General features: G+C 41.7%; 1 protein-coding gene across 3 annotated transcripts; it reads right to left on the bottom strand.

Moving 5' to 3' along the window:
* Positions 1 to 2,304: 2,304 nt before the first annotated feature.
* LOC124012328 (heat shock cognate 70 kDa protein-like) lies at positions 2,305 to 19,155 on the bottom strand. Of its 3 annotated transcripts, XM_046325830.1 has the most exons (10): positions 18,914 to 19,155; positions 14,523 to 14,619; positions 5,446 to 5,655; positions 5,043 to 5,248; positions 4,802 to 4,954; positions 4,011 to 4,566; positions 3,588 to 3,790; positions 3,163 to 3,361; positions 2,821 to 3,053; positions 2,305 to 2,720 (listed from the first exon to the last, which is right to left on the bottom strand). In XM_046325830.1, exons 3-10 carry the CDS (start codon positions 5,648 to 5,650, stop codon positions 2,532 to 2,534), a joined length of 1,944 nt encoding a protein of 647 aa, XP_046181786.1. In that variant the 5' UTR covers positions 5,651 to 5,655; positions 14,523 to 14,619; positions 18,914 to 19,155; the 3' UTR covers positions 2,305 to 2,531. The 3 variants fall into 3 exon arrangements, with proteins under 3 accessions (XP_046181786.1, XP_046181777.1, XP_046181794.1); XM_046325821.1 differs by lacking the exon at positions 14,523 to 14,619 and having other exon boundaries at positions 18,914 to 19,154; XM_046325838.1 differs by lacking the exons at positions 14,523 to 14,619; positions 18,914 to 19,155 and adding an exon at positions 5,962 to 6,097.
* Positions 19,156 to 19,980: the final 825 nt, after the last annotated feature.

The following is a 19,980-nucleotide window of genomic DNA, read 5'->3' as shown; positions in this document are numbered from 1 at the left end:
CATTGTATTCGGCACATGTGACTAATAAAATTTGATATGAAACTAACATTTCAGTAGTCACATCGATGTGAAAGTGCTGGAGCTAACTATGAATCATTTCGACTGTAGGGTATTTCAAGAGTTCAATAGTGTTCTCAAATAATAAATTGCTCAGAGAACGTTAAGAAAATGTTCAATAAATAAAGAATGTAGTAACATTCTGAGAATGTTCTAAGAATGTTACTTAAATACATATACATTCCGTTCTCAGCATTGACAAACCTCTCTCCATTCTTTATCTTGTTCAGGTGTGTTGGCCGCACCCACTAATTGGCCACATTTGATCTTAATGAGTGCTTGTTTCCTAGATTAAAATGAACTGCTTTGTATGCATAAAAAAGATGGCGCGCTAGCTCCATGGGTAGAGAACAGAAGATTAGAGGTTTGAATCTCACTAATCCCATGTAACAATGAAAAAATACATGTGTTTGCATGATTAATGAGACTAGTCAGGATCAAGGGTAAGATGAACGGAGCAAAGTACAGAAAGATCCTTGATGAAAACTGAGTAAAGGGTCTGAACACTTGTGTAAAATTTCAGTATTTTTATTTTTTTGCAAACATTTCTAAAACCTGTTTTTGCTTTGTCATTATGGGGTATTGTGTGTAGATTGATAAGGGGAAAAAACTATTTTATCCATTTTAGAATAAGGCTGTCATGTTACAAAATGTGGAATAAGTCAAGGGGTCTGAATACTTTCCGAATGCACTGCACTTAAACTAATTTCCTAGATAAGCGTCTCTTCTTTAGAGCATCTCTCTGCTGTTAAAGTTCGCCAGGATGTAATCATAAAAACCGGAAGGAACGGAGTTGCCTCTGGTTCATTAAGCAATTCCTATGAGACATGAATTAAGGTGAGGTTAACAGAGGCTTAGGAAATCTTGAGTTCTATGATTATCATTATTAGCAAATATTATTATCTCAATTACTTCAGTCAGTTAATGTTTGTGATTTTATTTAATTACTTAATTCTTAAATTCACAAAAAGTGACATGAGCTGATGAAGATTCTCATAGAACAAAACATAAGATATCCTTAGCCTAGGTTAACCACAGACCTTATTTTGAGCGTTTATTCAAAAACCCGGCAGAAACGACATTAATTTCCCAATATGTTTGTTCAACGAACCATGCTGGAGTTAGTGCCTACCAAAAGACACCATTACTATTTATCTCTATATGAATAGGATGAAGTTTAGACGAGTGTTTTTCACTATCCTCTTTGATTCTACCCCTTTAGACTGATGCAGTCGGCCTACATAAGTCTAAAGGGATTCCTTGGGACGCCAACTCTGATGTCACCCCGTTGAGGGGACGTCCCAAGGATTCTGGATAGCACTAACCATTCCTAAAGTGACCACTGTGCAGTTCTGTTGTGAAATTTTCTTATTTAAAAAAATAATCATGTTAACTGCCAAAATAAAAGGAAACACAAACATAAAGTGTCTTACATTTACATTTAAGTCATTTAGCGGACGCTCTTATCCAGAGCGACTTACACCATGAGCCAGAACAGCTTCAATGCACCTTGGCATAGATTCTACAAGTGTCTGGAACTCTATTGGAGGGACGCAACACCATTCTTCCACAAGAATCCATATTTTTGTGTTTTGTTGATGGAAAAATCTCACATAATTGGGTTGATATTTTGGGATATTTGATGCCATATGGTTAACATCGTTTTCATCCTCATCAACCCATTCAGTGACCACTCATGCCTTGTGGATGGAGGCATTGTTATCTAATAGCCAAAATAGGAATAGCCAAAACGTGACCCTAAGCATGATGGGATCTCAATTGCTTATTTAACTCAAGAACCTCACCTGTGCAGATTATTATGGATAAGAGCAAGAATACTTTTGTCAAACGGCAGTCAAGCATCGATCGTCACCAGGATAAGACCCTCGATATTTATTGGAAAGTAGCATCAAGATCATTGTGCACTTTCACCACCCTGTGAAGTTCATAAGTTATTTCATTTGTAGACTAAAACTGCATGGTTTCGAGTCATAGTGGGAGGACCACACACTATATCGTTATGTGACTCCCAAGTTTACTTCGATATGTTGGTTATTAAATCAATATTTGCGCATAAAGGCATTTCCACCACCATTTCTCACATAATAAATTTTACCGACACAAAAAGATCCCACCATTTCAAACGAACAAATTCTGTCGGTATATATAAAATTGTACCAAAACTAGCCATTAACATCACAGCTATCGTGATTTTTTTACTCATAAAAACTGTGGATGGAAACGTGGTTAGTGACATAAATAATAATTTATTCTCCAGGACTCAAAATGTATAGACAGGCAAACTCTTCTTCCTTAAAATCCCAATAGTTTTGACAGTGTACATATTCAAGTATTCAAAACACACATAGCAGCTTTTATCAGTTTAAATTACTCAGCCAATGACCAAATTTACAAATTGGGACTCTGGGGTTACATGCTTTGTGTTTACAGAGTGATGAGATGGGACATTGGGTTTAATCGACTTCCTCGATGGTGGGGCCTGAGGATCCACCACCTCCAGGAGCAGCACCGCTAGCGCCTGAGAAGCCTCCAGGCATTCCACCAGGCATACCACCGGCACTCTGGTACAGTTTGGTGATGATGGGGTTGCACACCTTCTCCAGCTCCTGTTGCTGGTGCTCATACTCTTCCTTCTCCGCAGTCTGAAAAAAAATATACAGATTATGATTGATTTATTTACCTTCTTGACACGTTATAGGTAATAACTTGGTTTAAATTAATGGGCACAGCAACATACTGTACCTGGTTCTTATCCAGCCAGGCAATGATCTCATTGCACTTGTCCAGAATCTTAGTCTTGTCCTCGTCACTGATCTTGCCCTGTAGTTTCTCATCCTCCACTGTGGATTTCATGTTGAAAGAGTAGGACTCCAGGGAGTTCTTGGAAGAAACCTTGTCACGCTGCACATCATCCTCACACTTGTACTTCTCAGCCTCCTGGACCATGCGCTCAATGTCCTCCTTGCTTAGGCGACCTGGTCAGACAAAAAGAAAAAAAAGTCTTAAATTAAGGATACTCTCACTATCCAAGTGGGTATCATATTGTAATAGCATTTCACTTTGGTCACATTTTATTGTGTCTACCTTTGTCATTGGTGATTGTGATCTTGTTCTCCTTGCCAGTGCTCTTATCAACGGCAGAGACATTGAGGATGCCGTTTGCATCAATGTCGAAGGTGACCTCAATCTGAGGAACACCGCGAGGTGCAGGGGGGATTCCAGTCAACTCAAACTTGCCCAACAGGTTGTTGTCCTTGGTCATGGCCCTCTCACCCTCATACACCTGGAGGATAAAGTCTATATTAGCTAAAACCATACATGGTCATCAAATGAGAAGTACATTTCACTAGATAGTCCCTTAGACATCCAACAAAGGTATTGGGACATATTTTGTCTTTCAACCTCTGGTGGAATCTATGAATGGCACGAGTAAACTTCATCACAACAAGTGGCTAAAGGAATGAGGAAACATTGCCCTGAAATGTACATTTTATGCAGGGTATTTTCACCTGAATGAGCACACCGGGCTGGTTGTCTGAGTAGGTGGTGAAGGTCTGGGTCTGCTTGGTTGGGATGGTGGTGTTACGTTTGATCAGGACAGTCATGACACCTCCAGCTGTCTCAATACCCAGGGACAGGGGGGTGACATCCAGCAGAAGCAGGTCCTGGACATTTTCAGACTTGTCACCTGAGAGGATGGCTGCCTGGACAGCTGTAAAAGGGAATGGTGAGGTTAGACTCATATAAAAATATAATTGTAGAGCCACAGTAACATTGTTACTCAGACATTAAAAAAGGAAAGTGTTGGGCCATCTTTTGTCTTTTGAGTACTAATGGCAGGAATAAACTTAATCACAGCTAAACTATTAGGATAGGGCTAGTTATAGCAGCCCAATGACCACAGAGTGAACACAGGATGATCAGTGACCCACCTGCGCCATAGGCCACAGCCTCGTCGGGGTTGATGCTCTTGTTGAGCTCTTTGCCGTTAAAGAAATCTTGGAGCAATTTCTGGATCTTGGGGATACGAGTGGAGCCTCCGACCAGGACAATATCGTGGACCTGGGCCTTGTCCATCTTGGCATCACGGAGGGATTTCTCCACTGGGTCCAAGGTGCCACGGAAAAGGTCTGCGTTGAGTTCCTCAAAACGAGCTCTGGTGATGGAGGTGTAGAAGTCGATTCCCTCATACAGAGAGTCAATCTCGATGCTGGCCTGGGTGCTGGAGGACAGGGTGCGCTTTGCCCTCTCACAGGCGGTACGGAGACGGCGAACAGCTCTCTTGTTGTCACTGATATCTTTCTTGTACTTTCGTTTGAACTCTGCGATGAAGTGGTTGACCATGCGGTTGTCAAAGTCTTCTCCACCCAGATGGGTGTCTCCAGCAGTGGACTTGACCTCAAAGATGCCATCCTCAATGGTCAGGATGGACACATCAAAGGTGCCGCCACCCAGATCAAAGATAAGGACATTTCTTTCAGCACCAACCTGAAACAGAAGAATGTTCAATATTTAAACGGTATGACACATGGCTAGCTAGAGATATATATATACATACAAAAATATTGTCTCATGTACAGTGCGTCTGTGTGATATATATATATATATATATAACTTAATGGCAGGAACAAACTTCATCATAGCGATTTAAATCTAGTCTGTTCAAATCAAATTATTATTTCAATAGACCTTCCTGAGCTTTAAAAATATATATGCGTCTCACCTTCTTGTCCAAGCCATAAGCAATAGCGGCAGCGGTTGGCTCATTGATGATTCGCAGAACATTCAGACCAGAGATTGTTCCAGCGTCTTTGGTTGCTTGGCGCTGAGAGTCGTTAAAGTAAGCTGGCACTGTTACAACCGCATTTGATACAGTCTGCAAAAATGAGGGTAGAAAAAAAGAGGTTGTGAATGAATACTGTCAATAAAAATCTGAAATGGACTGCAATGCAACTCAAACACACCTTCCCGAGGTAGGCCTCTGCAATCTCCTTCATCTTGACCAACACCATGGAGGAGATTTCCTCAGGGTAGAAGCTCTTGGTCTCGCCTTTGTATTCAACCTCCACTTTGGGGCGTCCGCTATCGCTGATGACGTTGAAAGGCCAGTGTTTCATGTCAGACTGAACCACAGTGTCCTCAAATCTTCTACCAATCAAACGCTTAGCATCTGGAATACGCAAATAAAAAGTATGTTAAAACGATTGCATTATAGACATACTCCGATCATAGCAGTTGATTTTTGGTTTCTCACTCAGACATCCAAGGAAGGTTATAAAACCTCTGGTGGAAACTACAAATGGCAGGAACTGCATCACACCTTTACAATCATCTACCAATAATCACAATTGGAATACATAAACCTACCGAACACTGTGTTGCAGGGGTTCATGGCAACCTGATTCTTGGCAGCATCACCGATGAGCCTCTCAGAATCAGTGAAGGCAACGTAGCTTGGTGTGGTCCTGTTACCCTGGTCGTTGGCAATGATTTCAACCTTACCATGCTGGAACACACCCACGCAGGAATAAGTGGTCCCGAGATCAATGCCAACTGCTGTTCCCTTAGACATAGTTGCTGTGAAAACAGATAAATATTTAATGATGAGCAAAGTCTTTCCAATAGGTGGCAGTCATCATCACTCAAGTTAAAGTGACCCATAGAGACTTTGGACAATAGTTTATCAATCACTGTGTCTGTATTTACACAGGCAGCCCAATTCTGATATTTTTTTTAACTAATTGGTCTTTTGACCAATCAGATCAGCTCTGATGTGACAATATATTTTTCAAAGCTGATCAGATTAGTAAAAAAAAAAAAAAAGTAGGAAAAAAATCTGAATTGGGCTGCCTGGGTAAACATAGCCACCATAGATTACATTACATGTGCAACTTCCTTAAATGGAGAAATATGCCAACTCGTTGTGTTGAAATTCAATTCCTAAGAACGGTGACTAATCCGGTTCCAAAAAAGTCTTAGGCCTTCAGTTTCATTTAAAGGGCGACTGCACTTCCTGATTTGGCCTTGTTTTAGATTTGGTTCATTAAAAAAATGCTAACGGCCTTGACAGAATTAAAAGGTGAGTTTGTTTTGTGGTGTGGCTTGATGTGGGTGTTTCCTGTGTGTACGCAGGTGGAAAGAGTTAGCCAAATTATTAAGCCAATTAGCTTCAGTCAGCTGGTGTGCCACCTTGGCAAAGTTGGTTTTACTTTGGATAGCGTATCTCTGGGGATAGTTAGGGGCCGTCAAAGTACACAATGTAAAAAGGGACAATATTTTTCATGTTGCATCTTTTAGTTCTCATTGAATGCGTTCAATATTTGTAAATTAAGTTCTACAATTTATATTTGGTTTAAGGTTAAGTCATTGAAATTTGGAGCTATTGACCTTTTAAATTATTGTTCCATGTACACGGTGTAATTTACTGATGGTCCCTAACTAGCCCCATTGTGATATCAAATGTCAACCAAATTGACCATTGGCATTGTGATCGGAGTTCTGAATTGATGATTACTTGGGTTCTGCAAGTTGTGGGAATTTGGGCAAGATTAAAATAAACACAGCCCATGGAAAACTGTTACGGTACTATTCATTCCATGACATAATTTTGTTTTCCTATCATCTTGCAAATCTCAGTTTTGTACGAGACATACTTTATGACCAACATTTTCTTATTTAAACTTCGTAGTCAATTTTGACACTAGAATAAATGTATCTGCACATATTGATGCCGCATAGGCCATTTTCAAAAATGAGAATTTGCTTTTTAGGGACAGTCGCTCTTTAAACTGATGGCAAAGGTGCCTAAATATAGAGAAATTCAGATATTAACAATGTTCCTACTAAACTGCACGCAGCTCCTCTTGGACTGCAGTGCAGAAGAAATATCAGCGTGCGCAGAGAAGCACAAGATTGAACTTCACTCAGTTTCCTCCTTTAATTAACACTATCAACGTTTAGCTCTACCGTGGGAATTGTGCTTGAATCAACACAATATTAGCCACTTCCAATGTGACATACCGAAACAAAGCAAACTATGCAAGAGATTTTCTTGTAGGCAGATGATAGAGGAATTCTAAATTCCTGTATGTTTTATTGCCAAAACCAAATTGCCAAAACTCATTTCTAATTCATTAATGAGTTGTAAGTTCATTAATTATGCATGAAGTAGATTGAGACCAGTCTTAAAAGCCAAAGGTAACAGTGTTTATTTCAAGAGAGTACTAAACGCATACACACATTTCCACAGGTTATAAACTGAAAATGACATCAGCGTTTTCCAAACGTTCCATTTACAAGTGGAGGGGCCCTCTAGCTCTCGAGCCATCACGTTATCAGCACGAAGTCAAGGCCAGTCAGTATAAATCAACATTCTAGACAATCTGGAGATGGGCTGTTCCCACCACCTGGAGATTTGTACAACTGAATGAACTAAGGAACAGACCTTCATAGTTACTAAACTCCTGACTACATTATATACAATTGGGAATGGGAGCAAGAGAGAAGATTCACATGTACAGTACATTATAGCATTTGGACTAGTCAGTTCTGATTGGAATGTGTACATAATTAGTAATTTCAACCATAATTTCCTCTATCAGCAGAACACATCAGAGTAGGGTTCTACTGCATTGACAAGCACAACTCAGGCACATACTTTACACAGACCGGCACACCATAACCTATCAGAACTGCAGTTGGCCTATATGTAAATAGCCATATATGGATCTGTGCTGTTCACTTTGAACTGGACTGTGTTTACTGCATGAGCAGTCACGAGTAGAGGCGCTTGTTTTGAGATCTGCATGTTGTCACCTGCGTACATGTGTTCATATTTTTTGCTAGTTAGTGAGTTATTAGCCCAGTTATAGCTAATTTCTATTCAATAATAGGAGAGTGGTTGCTTCCTACAAGAGCACAAAATGTGTGCATTTCTAGCCATCTTTGAATAGCAAGGCAGGTGTTTTAAATGTTTATGTTTTAAAGGGGCAGTGTTGTATTTTGAGTGGTCTTGAATAAGCTAAGTAGCCAAGAGGAAGAGGGTAGCATTTGTCCGATTCCTTGTAATAATGGTATGGGAATAATAATGAATGTTATTTTGTGAAGTGGTTTATTGCGTCAAACAACAACATTTTCAGGACAAGTGGATAAACAGCTTCATGACAAGCCCTCCATGTTTTTTTTTTTTTTTAAATCTCATGAAATGTAGGCCTACATTGAACAACACACACTTACTGCTACTGTAGGTGAATGATAGAACAGCTATTTCCATGTTAAAATGTTATGGGATGCATTTTTTTGTTTTGATGGTAGGCCACTCTGGTAGGCCTACACTTTGATCAAATAGTCACAATAGCCTATGTGGTCACCGTTAAAACTGTAACTTAAAGCGAGTAAAGCCTCAATATTCACAGTAAACACACGCCGGAAGTTGCACAGAATTATCACGTTTAAGGTGTGCCGAAAAAAATAGAGGTACTATTGGAAATGACATCCTTGTTTTTATTACTTCCCACAAAGTTCTTAAACTGGCAAATTGAACCAATCAGCACAATCTACTTTTTCGCCGCTGTCTTGGAGCTAGAATTTGAATCATGTAATGCCTTTACAATTTTTTTACAGTGAGGAATGTACAATATGGTAATATAATATAATAATATATATAATATATGCCATTTAGCGGACGCTTTTATCCAAAGCGACTTACAGTCATGTGTGCATACATTCTACGTATGGGTGGTCCCGGGGATCGAACCCACTACCCTGGCGTTACAAGTGCCATGCTCTACCAACTGAGCTACACAGGACCACAAACGAGGCATTTGTGGTAAGTACATGGGGGTTGCCATCTTTATGCATCTTTGCCATTCATGTATGGGCTGGCATTGGATGGGCCAGGCAGCCATCTTAGGCAAGGCAAGAGGTATGTATACATGGTGTGCTGCCTTACTATTGAAAAGACTATGCTACTGCAGTCCCATGGGAAATTCACCATGTAGCAGAGGTTGACACATTGAGACAGCAGGGAATTTCCAAGGGCATACAAACCCATAGGGCTGTGGGTAATGGCACTCAAACTATTAGGAGTACACACAAAATAAGCTGGGGTGCTTTTTTAAATCTCTGAACCTATAAATTATATTACAGTGAACACCATCAACACTATTTAGCCTACTATTATTATGTTACACAATCAAATGTCAGAATGTCTTGTCTTGGCAATTGCATCATTGCACTTTCACCCAGTTTGGCGTGGTTCGCAAATGCGATTTATCTTTATCTGGGATGATCCCTGACCATCTGGGGAGGCACGTGCTTTGCACGGTTGTGACTAGATGCAATACAGCGACAGACGAGATTTACAATTGAACTACCGCAAGAGTTGGATTTAACACTTTGAAGCCAGAGGATGAATGAGTCATATTTAACTGTTAGCTTTACACAAAGTAATTGTACATTCTCAGTTAATAAAATGTATGATTGTTAATTTTCGATGAAAGAGTTGATGATGGTTGTACTGTTGCATGCGTGTGCTCAGGCCCACTCCTGGCTGTTCTGCCACCCTAGATTGGCCAAAGAAATTGTGCCCTCCTATAGACAGGCTGGTTGTTTAGCAACAAAACCAAGGCATGCACAACTATGGGGCAAATCAAACAGAGTTGGCTTAGATTATTGACAACATGTAAACTATATTTAGTCTCCAATGTTTATTGAAAACATAAATAAATTAGCACAATGAACACTTGTCTCTCAAATGCATTGTTAAAGTTGTTTGTTAGCTAGGGTGACCAGACCCGTTTTTGGTGGCCTGCCTCCGGCTGGAGCGGTCCCCGTTTTTAACTGTGCGTTAAAAACAGACCACGAAGTGAAATCATATTTTACGTGGCAAGAAAGACCAGGCAGGAGCCTACCGGTTGATGTCTCAATCGTGTTGTGCTTGTTTTGGCCAACAGATGAGGCTGCTCGCTATAGCAGCTTCATTCACTCGTCTTCTACTAACTAATGTTACTTGCGCTAGTTTAAGAGAAAACTGCTATGGAAAAGCAGAGGAAGCAAATTGCAGAGGAAATTGCATCGGAGGTCCTGGTGGTCATCCAAAAACCTAACCTGGAAAACAAAGTCGTGGAATTCCCTGCCGACAAGACAAATACCAACTTTGGAGGACTGAATAGGCTGGGGAGGATCAATGTCCATACCAAAGTTAAAAATGCTCTGCAACAGGAGGTGATTGGCTTAGGTTGTCCTGCCCACATCATTCATAACACGACCAGAACAGCTTTGGATACGATACCCCTTGATGTTGAGTACCTACTAACAAAGATATTTTCCTATTTTCACCATCAGAGTAGAAAGACTGAAGAGCTTTTGTGAGTTTGTTGGCCAGGAGTATCATTTTAGGACACAGCAATGTTTGCTGACTGTCCCTGCTCTAGAACGAGTGATGAAAATGTATGTGCCATTGAAATATTTTTTTCTATCTGAAGACAAATACCCTGTTGTCCTGCGAACAATGTTTGAAGATCCACTGACTCAAGTTTGGCTGGCCTTTGGCCATGGAAACCTGCCCGTATTTAGTGACACGATCAAGATGCTTGAAGGCCAGGACCGCTGTGCTGTGGAGTCAGCTGAAATTCTGGGAACGTTGAAGCAAAATTGACTGCAAGACGTGATGACAACTTCATTCCAGTTTTGGTCAGAGGACTTCTGAGAGAGCTAGAGGAAAATAGAGCAATGTCTAAAGAGAGCCTTCTCAAAACTTCCCAATCATTCCTCACTGTGGCTGTGAACTACTTGCAAGCATAGGGAAAGCACATAGAAATCTAAAATATTTACATTGTCTCCTTTTAAAAAGGCAACCGCAGCGTGAAGAGATCCAGATTCCAAGTTACACTGTATATGATGGCAGCCCCAAAGTGACCATGAATGTGGATGCATTGTTTGACGAGGTTACTGGCCTGCAAGTGTTCCTAAAGGGGGAAAAAAAAAGAAGAAAAAAAAAAAAAAAAAAAAAAAAAAAAAATCGCTTGAAGAATGGAAAACATCTGAGACACCGCTTAGTCAGAGATGGAGCATGATGGTTACCCACTTCAAAAAGAATGACGTCCCACACACTAACCTGGCGGATTAGCGTCTGTTGTCATGTGCTTACCTGGAATTAATGCACCAGTCGAGAGAGTGTTCTCCCAAATGAATGATATTTGGACAGCAGCAAGAAATAGGTTCACTGTTCCTACCATCAAGGCCATGCTTATTGTGAAGACAAACTTCAACCTCCACTGCCAGGAGTTCATGGAGAAGCTTGCCAAAGAGAGGGAATCCTGAAGAAAAGACATTCTTCTGAGAAATATACAGATTAGGTTGGTATAAGTATATTATGTAGTTACCAATCTCATCATAGTCTTACTTCTTTATTATGTTGTTAAGCATTTCATATATACTATTGTCTGTTTTTTAAATTTTGTTCATGTGGTCTTCCGCTCTTATTCTACCAGTGTTTCTGTAATATAGTTGTTTTCTCTATCACAGTGTGCCTATTAGACTAAATACATGAAATCAGAATTGTTCCCCATTTTTATTAAATGTATGCACTCACTAATGTAAGTCACTCTCAATGACTAAAATGTAAATGTAAAAATGCAGGCGAATATATTGATACGTCACCTTGTCTTGGAGAGATTCACACGATTATCAAAACATCACGCCAGGGTAAGCCTACATGAAACACAGTCCTTATTTTAAGTGTTTCTAAACTCCCCTACAGGGAAAAATGTATGGTGGAAAAACGATTGGAACCATTTCCTTGTTTGACCACTAGGTTTGATGGGTATTATGATTCATACTGTGGTACTCTATTTGCAATGTGTTTAGCCTACAGCAGGAAATGCAGTAGTATATTATATTCCGCTATGATCAGTTCATCAAAAATTGACAGATACAAACTGGAAACCACTGATCATGACAAATTTGGCACACAGGGTGAAACTCCTGGACTGCAGTTGTGATTAGCCTGATTGTCCATTCCATAGTCCATTTTACTTTGACCTTTCCTGCTTTTATGATATGCTGTTTGTTAGCATCGATGCAACCACGAGTACAGTACATTCTTGGTTGCATCAAAGCTAGGTGTGTTAACATGTCAGTGTATTTTTCATTTGATTAGGCGCCATTTAGGTTAGGCTATTTGATCGGAGAAACCTGCATGACATAAAACGTGTCCTTCTCATTACATTGTCATACATTCTATCTCCAGCCTGTAGGCTACAGAAAAGTCCACATTCTTTTTTATACCATAAATTATGTAGCAGAAATAGCTTAATTTACATGTTTTTTTAACGGAATGTTGGTGGAGCGCCACAGCGATGCATCTCCAACAGCACCGTGGAGAGGCGCGCAGGGAATGGACATGCTAAATATTTTACACTCCTGCCTTTGACAAAGTGGGTACTGCTCATCAAAGGGCGGAATCAGCACTCCCCTAAAAATCCTATATACCACTGGTTGAGAGAAATGGTCATTGTTTTTGGGCAGAATTATGTGAGGTTGTGTGTCAATTAGGCAGCCGCGTAATCCTGCCTAATGTGCAGGCCGGCCCTGAGTGTGCTTATTGTAAGTCGCTCTGGATAAGAGAGTCTGCTAAATAACTTAAATGTAAATGTACTGTGACTGTCAACCTAATATTGGCTACTCTAGCCCAGCTACTTCCCACACTGTTGCTGGACCGCAGTGCTTGTTGTTACAGTTCATTCTTGACATCTAGATGGTTATCAGTATTAGTTATTTATTGTATAGGGTAGTATCATACTTTTTATCAAATCATGGGAGGGAAGAAAATTGGCCACATTGTCAGCATGCTTCAGTTTGGCTGGTGTCTAGCCGAGCTCTACTAGCCGAATGAGTGTGCTCGCATACTCCTTTAAAAGACCTTCACTTGAATTACGAGAAAACCCAGTAGACACTTCCTCAAAATAGTCATTCAATGAAGATAACTGAAGAAATCTGCCATTCATTTTGACGTTTTTGTCGAGATCTTAGTTGCGCAATTTTGCATCTGACTACAAGATTTGGTGTAGTATTTCTCCAGTGAAAAAATGTGCATGAGAGCGAGTAGTCTCTCGTTAAATGACAACAGGCACTTCATTAAAGAATCCCTAGTTTTGACCAATCGCTGATGAGGAAGTGTAGGATTTGTCTACAGACTTTGGCTTGCCTCTTTTTTTGCCGAAAAAACATCAAAATATCTTCATATGTATGCGGAAACTATTTAGTCTGGGAAGCATACGGACGCCTTTAGCAGCTATCAGCAACACCGTAAATACTGCTACCTAGTAGGAAGCACTCACGTCGGTAAGCACAAAGCACCTCGATACAACGTCGGTGAATTAGTAATTCCCACCAGCTTGTCATCGTGCTTCCTGATGGAAGTGACGTTAGATAAATTGGCATGTCACTTACATCCCATATGAATACTACCTAGCTGTCATTACAAATGAATGAGGAGTCTATAGTTAAAAGTATAAAGTCAACATTGTGCTGCCCTCTTCATTGGCTTTCGATACTGTTGATCAGTCCCTGCTAATTCGGATGCTTTCCTCAATTGGTCTAGACCAGGCTGCATGTAACTGGTTATAAAATTACTTGACAGATGAAACTCAATGTATATCTACTGATGGTGTTCAAACAGATTTCCTGGATATTACGAAAGATGTCCCGCAGGGGTCAATTCCGGGTCCTGTACATTTTACATTAAGAATATTGAATGTTTAAAAAAAAAATCAATGTAGCCTGCACTTGTATGCCGATGATACTGTTGTGTATGCTATTGCCCCCACAGTTGACCAGGCTCTAGCTGAACTACAGTCTGTCATCATTGTATTACAGAAAAGCTTTATTGCCTGAAATTAGTGCTGAATGCAGGTAAAACTAAGTATATGTTTTTCTCTGGAGCCCATAAAAATAAGTCTGATTTAACAATATGTACTTGATCGTGTCCATGCTTGCAAATATATTGGCATACAGTATTGATAGGTGAAAAGCTGTCTTTTAAAAAGCAGATTGATTAGTTTGCTAAGAAGCGGAGAATAAAAATGGGCTTAAAATGGGCGACAATAAAGACGACTTTCGAGTAGTAAGACGTATAGAAGCAACAGATACCATTAATAAGAAGGGGCTACAAGCGTCTTATATGGTGAGCTACCGAGTGGCTAGGACACGCAAGTCCCATACTATTTGAAGGACTTAACTCCTCCTGCTGCCGCAGATATGCGGCTGGGACAATGTTGGGGGAAAAAGGCCAAAAAAACTATACAGACAATGCCTTCATCAAACAACACTGTTTCACAACACATCAGTGACATGGCAGGAGATGTTCTATATCGTGGAGCTCTGCTCCTCGTGGTTTACCCCGCTGCCTAGGCAGTGAATAGCCTGAGAAATTATACACACACCTGCAGTCAATAGGAGTACAGGTGTCTCTATATAAGGGGACTCTTCCCCTCAATTAGCCTCCCATTATCTTCAGCGACAGGACTGGCCTGAAGAAGCCTAGAAGAGAAGAGAGAAGTCTCAGGACGAACCCGCTGTCGATCTCCTGGTCTCGACATCATCCTTCAATGAGCACGCATTTTCCACCCCAAAAGCTCTTTTAAGAGCTCAGTGTCGCTGATCCACTATGGCCCTGCGCAACTTATGTTTCGTGTGCTTAGGTTCACAGCATGCTAGGGGCAGCCTCACAGATCCCCCGAAATGCCCTAGCTGCGCCCTCCTTTCTTAAAGGAGAGGAAGCAGCGGTGGGCATTTCAGGGTAGATCTCCCTCTAGAGGACGCCATGTCTGTGTTAGCCTCAGGTTCTGAGGCGTCATATGATGACGGCACCGCTAGAGAAGACGAGGATGTTGGGAAGTGTCTGGATTTTTCTCCGGAAAAATCCACTCTACTGACCAAGATTGGAAGAAAAACTGCCACAGAGAATGTGGAACCTGTATGCTGTTATGTCAAGGGCATGCTCTCTTTCCTACAGTTCATGTTTCACAAACAGCGCTCACCCACCACCATTAACGTGTTCACGGCAGCAATTTCAGCTTGTCATGATGGGTTTGGCCAATGCCTAGAGCCACGCTGCCCCAGTGGGATATAACTTTGGTACTCAAGGCGTTCTGCGAGACGCCGTTTGGGCCACTGAATCAAGTCCCCCTCAAGATGTTCTCTGAAGACGGCACTGTTGCTTGCTTTGACTACGGCCAAACGAGTCAGTGATTTGGGTGCTCTTTCGACGAGACCCGACTGCCTTGCCATTAACGGCGATCTGAGCTGAGCGGTGTTACGTCCTAACCCTGCATTTATGCCGATGGTTATTAAGAGCTTTCATAGGTCACAGACCGTTGAGCACCCCCCATGTGGAGTGGAGAGGCTTCATCGCCTGTGCCCAGTGCGCGCCTTGGCGTGCTACGTGTAATGCACAGCGACGATTAGGTCATCGCTTCAGCTATTTGTGTGTCACAGTGCTAGTACACTGGGTAGACCACTTTCAAAACAGCGGCTGTCTCATGGGCTTTGTGAAGGCAATGAGACGGCTTATGAGGTGGCAGGGTGGCCACTGCCTCAGGGAATAAGAGCCCACTCAACTCGTGGAGTAGCGGCATCTACGGCCCTTTTTAGAGGAACTGGGGTAGAGGATATTTGTGCAGCTGCGCCGTGGGCGTCACTGTCTCCTTTTATCCGATTCTACCTGTTAGACATGTCGTATAACTCTCTAGCTCGTTCTGTACTCAGCATGGATGAAGTGAGAACTTGAATTAAGAAAAGATGCAGGACGATTGGGCAGGTTTCCCATTAGGTCTGCTCTTTTTGTCAAGGAGAGAGGTGTGCGACATGACCTTTGTCTGACACTGTCAGTACAACAGGGAATGTCAAGACTGCCCACCAGTGTATCACTGTGTTGGGGAGGAGTGATGAGGGAAATAGTGTTGTAACTAGTATTACTTTACTATTAAACCGGTCACTAAATTTGATAGAATATTAAGGTATCATCTATCTGCTGATGCAGAGTAGGTGGCCCATATTCTATTATCTGCCCACGAATCATTGGCTTTGCCTATGGATTGAGTGTGGCGGGTTACACTGAGAAATCAGTGAGTAGGTCTTCTAAATGGGTTCTGCCTATTCTCAGCTTTGCTGGTGGGAAGGCGGGAAACGCAGGATCAATGGACAGGGTTTCCATCAGGTCCGCTTTCTCCTATTAGAATAACTACATGACATGACTCCTGGCTGAGGGTGCAGCACAGTAGAGTCATGTGTTGTATCCTGCTCACAAGTCTATGACTTGTGTTACAGTACTTTTAGACTAATCTTAGACTAATCTTTAGTATTGACAGTTTTGGGCTCATCTATCCACTCGTAGAGATTAGTATGACTCAATATGTTTATCTGCCCACTAGTCATTGGCTATGCTTTTAGACTGAGGAGGGTGGATTAGACCGAGGACGCAGTACATTGTGACACAGTCTGTTTTCACAGTGTGTTACAGTACTGCAGGTTTTGGTCGTAGCCATTGCTGGGCCCGACCTGTTCATTAAGTGGGAAGGGTTAGGCTCGACAGGGAGCACATTTTGGAGTGTTGAGCTCCCCTATGGGGCAGAGCTCCACGATATAGAACGATAGTTACCGGAGTTGTAACTCCAGTTCTATGAGTAGAGCGGAGCCACATTAGGCCTTAAGGACCCGCCGAACCCCCGTCTCGCTGAAGATAATTTCTCAGGAGGCTGATTGAGGGGGATTCTGTGCGTTACAGACGGATGAGTCAACAGACGTAGCGGGCCTGGCACAGCTCCTGGTATATGTCCATTACGTTTATGGAGGGTCAATTAAGGAAGACATCCTCTTCTGCAAACCACTGGAAACCAGGACAACAGGAGTGAATTTTTTTAAGTACTGGACAGCTTTGTGACATAAAATGGACTTTGGTGGTCAATATGTGTTGGTATCTGTACTGATGGCGCAAAAGCCATGACAAGGAGACATAGTGGAATGCCTGACAGCTTGAAAGACGTTTTGGACACTACAGTGAAATATTATCTTTGTTAAAGCAAGGCCCCTGAACTCTCGTGTATTTTCTGCATTATGCAATGATCTGGGCAGCAACCATGTAAGGCTTTTACAACATATAGAAGTGCGCTGGTTATCAAGGGGCAAAGTATTGACACGTTTTTTTAAATTGAGAGACAAGCTTAAAGTTCTTTACTGACCATTTTTACTTGTCTGACCGCTTGCATGATGATGAGTTTCTCACACGACTGGCCTATCTGGGTGATGTTTTTTCTCGCCTGAATGATCTGAATCTAGTATTACAGGGACTCTCTGCAGCTATATTCATTGTGCGGGACAAAATTGAGACTATGATTAAGAAGTTGGAGCTCTTCTCTGTCTGCATTAACAAGGAGAACACACAGGTCTTTCCATCATTGTATGAATTTTTGTGTGCAAATGAACTCAAGCTTACGGACAATGTCAAATGTGATATAGCGAAGCACCTGAGTTAGCTGGGTGTGCAATTACGCAGGTACTTTCCCAAAACAGACGACATGAACAACTGGATTCGTTATCCCTTTCGTGCCTTGCCTCCAGTCCACTTACCGATATCTGAACAAGAGAGCCTCGTCGAAATTGCAACAAGCAGTTCTGTGAAAATGTTATTTAATCAGAAGCCACTGCCAGACTTCTGGATTGGGCTGCGCTCAAGAGTATCCTGCCTTGGCAAGTCGCACTGTTAAGACACTGGTGCCCTTTGCAACCATGTACCTATGTGAGAGAGTGGATTCTCAGCCCTCACTAGCATGAAAACTAAATACAGGCACAGACTGTGTGTGGGAAATGATTTAAGATTGAGACCCTCTCTAATACAACCCAACATTGTGGAGTTTTGTGCATCCTTTCAAGCACACCCTTCTCATTAACCTGTGGCGAGTTATTCATAATTTCCAATGAACAAATAAGGTTTGTTCATTGAAAGAGCAAAATTATTGATTATTATTATTTGTGCCCTGGTCCAATTAAGAGCTCTTTGTCACTTCCCAGGAGCCGGGTTGTGACAACAACTCACACTCATTCTTATGTTTAAGAAATGTATCATATAGTTTGTGTGTGTGTGTGTGTGGTAGGCTTACAACAATGGCAACAACAAAAAAACATTTGAGAGTGTGCTGACCCTGGTGCTAGAGGGGGTATGCAGCTGTGCTGACCCTGGTGCTAGAGGGGGTATGCAGCTGGAGGTTGAATGTTTGAAGGGGTATAAGAAGTTTGGGAACCTCTGCTCTAGGGCAGCTCTAAACTGATTGAGGACCTAATTACTAATGAATGTGGTCCTCAATCAGTTTAGAGCTGTCTATTGCCATAGCAACGGAAAGCCCAAATTGCTGGCTGGTTTCAAAACATCCAGTTCAAACTCTCGAGCTATTTCAATGGTAAATTTCATCTGTCGCAAGTCACGACCGTTTTGTACCCTCCCCCACCCGGGATTCTGAAGGACAACGCTGTAAATACTGCAGTACAGCTGGCTCCGCATCCATGCGCATTACAATTAATTGCGGCCATTTCACCGGGGCCTTAGCTGTCGTCTCAGAGAATGGTTGAATAAACCCCCAGTGAATACAACAATGTAGACATCAAATTATCTTAAATCAACAAATAAGTATACACATGTGGATTCTAATTATAAGGACACACTGACACAAAAGTGAATATGGGTAGCCAAGAAACAATTGTAGGAAACGTCACATTACATATGCCTATAACTGACAATGATGTACGATATAACAGATGAACATTTTGTTGCTTTAATTACCTGGATATAATGGACGCAATTCGGAATGAAAGCTGTTCGCAGTCTCCGCAACCCGATGAATGAGACGAAGCCTCTTCCGGATATCTTCTTCCAATAACTCCTCACCTGCCGGTGAAAATAAATGTTGCACTTCTAGTATGTTCTAGCAGACTGAAACTGATCTACAATCAGAATGTAGCCACTATTGTTCAATGCGGAATACGTTATATGGCCACGTAAGGAATCAACCAGCACTAGGATCAGTTACATTTTTCTGTACGCTGTCCCTCAACGCATTGAACTCTGATTGGTTGAAGTTTAGCTCGTGCGTTACATAAATTCCTTGGGGGGAAAAACGTAGGTCGACAGAATATTTATATAGCCCCGGAAATAGCAAGATAATATTCTAGACCTTTCCTAATCAATTAACTGGGACTGACCCACTGAAATCGGAGTCCCAGAAATGTAGTTTGAACTGTGCTTTTACATCTGCCAATATACAACCACATTTACACCAGTGGAGGCTACTAATAATAATGGCTGGAATGGAGTGGCATCAAACACATTGATTCTGTTCCAGCCATTATGAGCCATCTTCCCCTCAGCAGCCTCCACTAATTTAAATGTTTTATTTAACCTTTATTTAACTTGGCAAGTCAGTTAAGAACAAATTCTTACTTATAATGATAGCCTAGGAACAGTGGGTTAACTGCCTTGTTCAGGGGCAGAACGACAGCTCGGGGATTCGATCTAGAAAACTTTCGCTGGCCCAACACTCTAACCACTAAGCTACCTGCTGCCTTACCTCTAGGCTTAATGTTCCCAGGAAGGAAATGTAACAATGTCACATGTTACTGGTGGCTCTGTATGTCAGCCTTTAACCAACCTATTTCATCAATTCATAGTGAACAGCCAAAACAGGATTTGAACGTGTGGCCCTGAGGTCTTTTGACAGTTGCACTGCCTGTGCTGATACTCCCATTATAGAGTATATGAGGAACTACACAGAAAGCTGCACAATCCCCCCTCTCTCTAGAAGAGTCCCATGCACAAAAGCAAACGGGAACCTTCTTCAAAGGCCTGTGGGA

Source organism: Oncorhynchus gorbuscha, linkage group LG02 (genome assembly GCF_021184085.1).
Source record: "Oncorhynchus gorbuscha isolate QuinsamMale2020 ecotype Even-year linkage group LG02, OgorEven_v1.0, whole genome shotgun sequence".
NCBI lineage: Eukaryota > Metazoa > Chordata > Actinopteri > Salmoniformes > Salmonidae > Oncorhynchus > Oncorhynchus gorbuscha.
The sequence above is the reverse complement of the archived record's forward strand: the minus strand, read 5'-3'. Positions and strand labels throughout refer to the sequence as shown.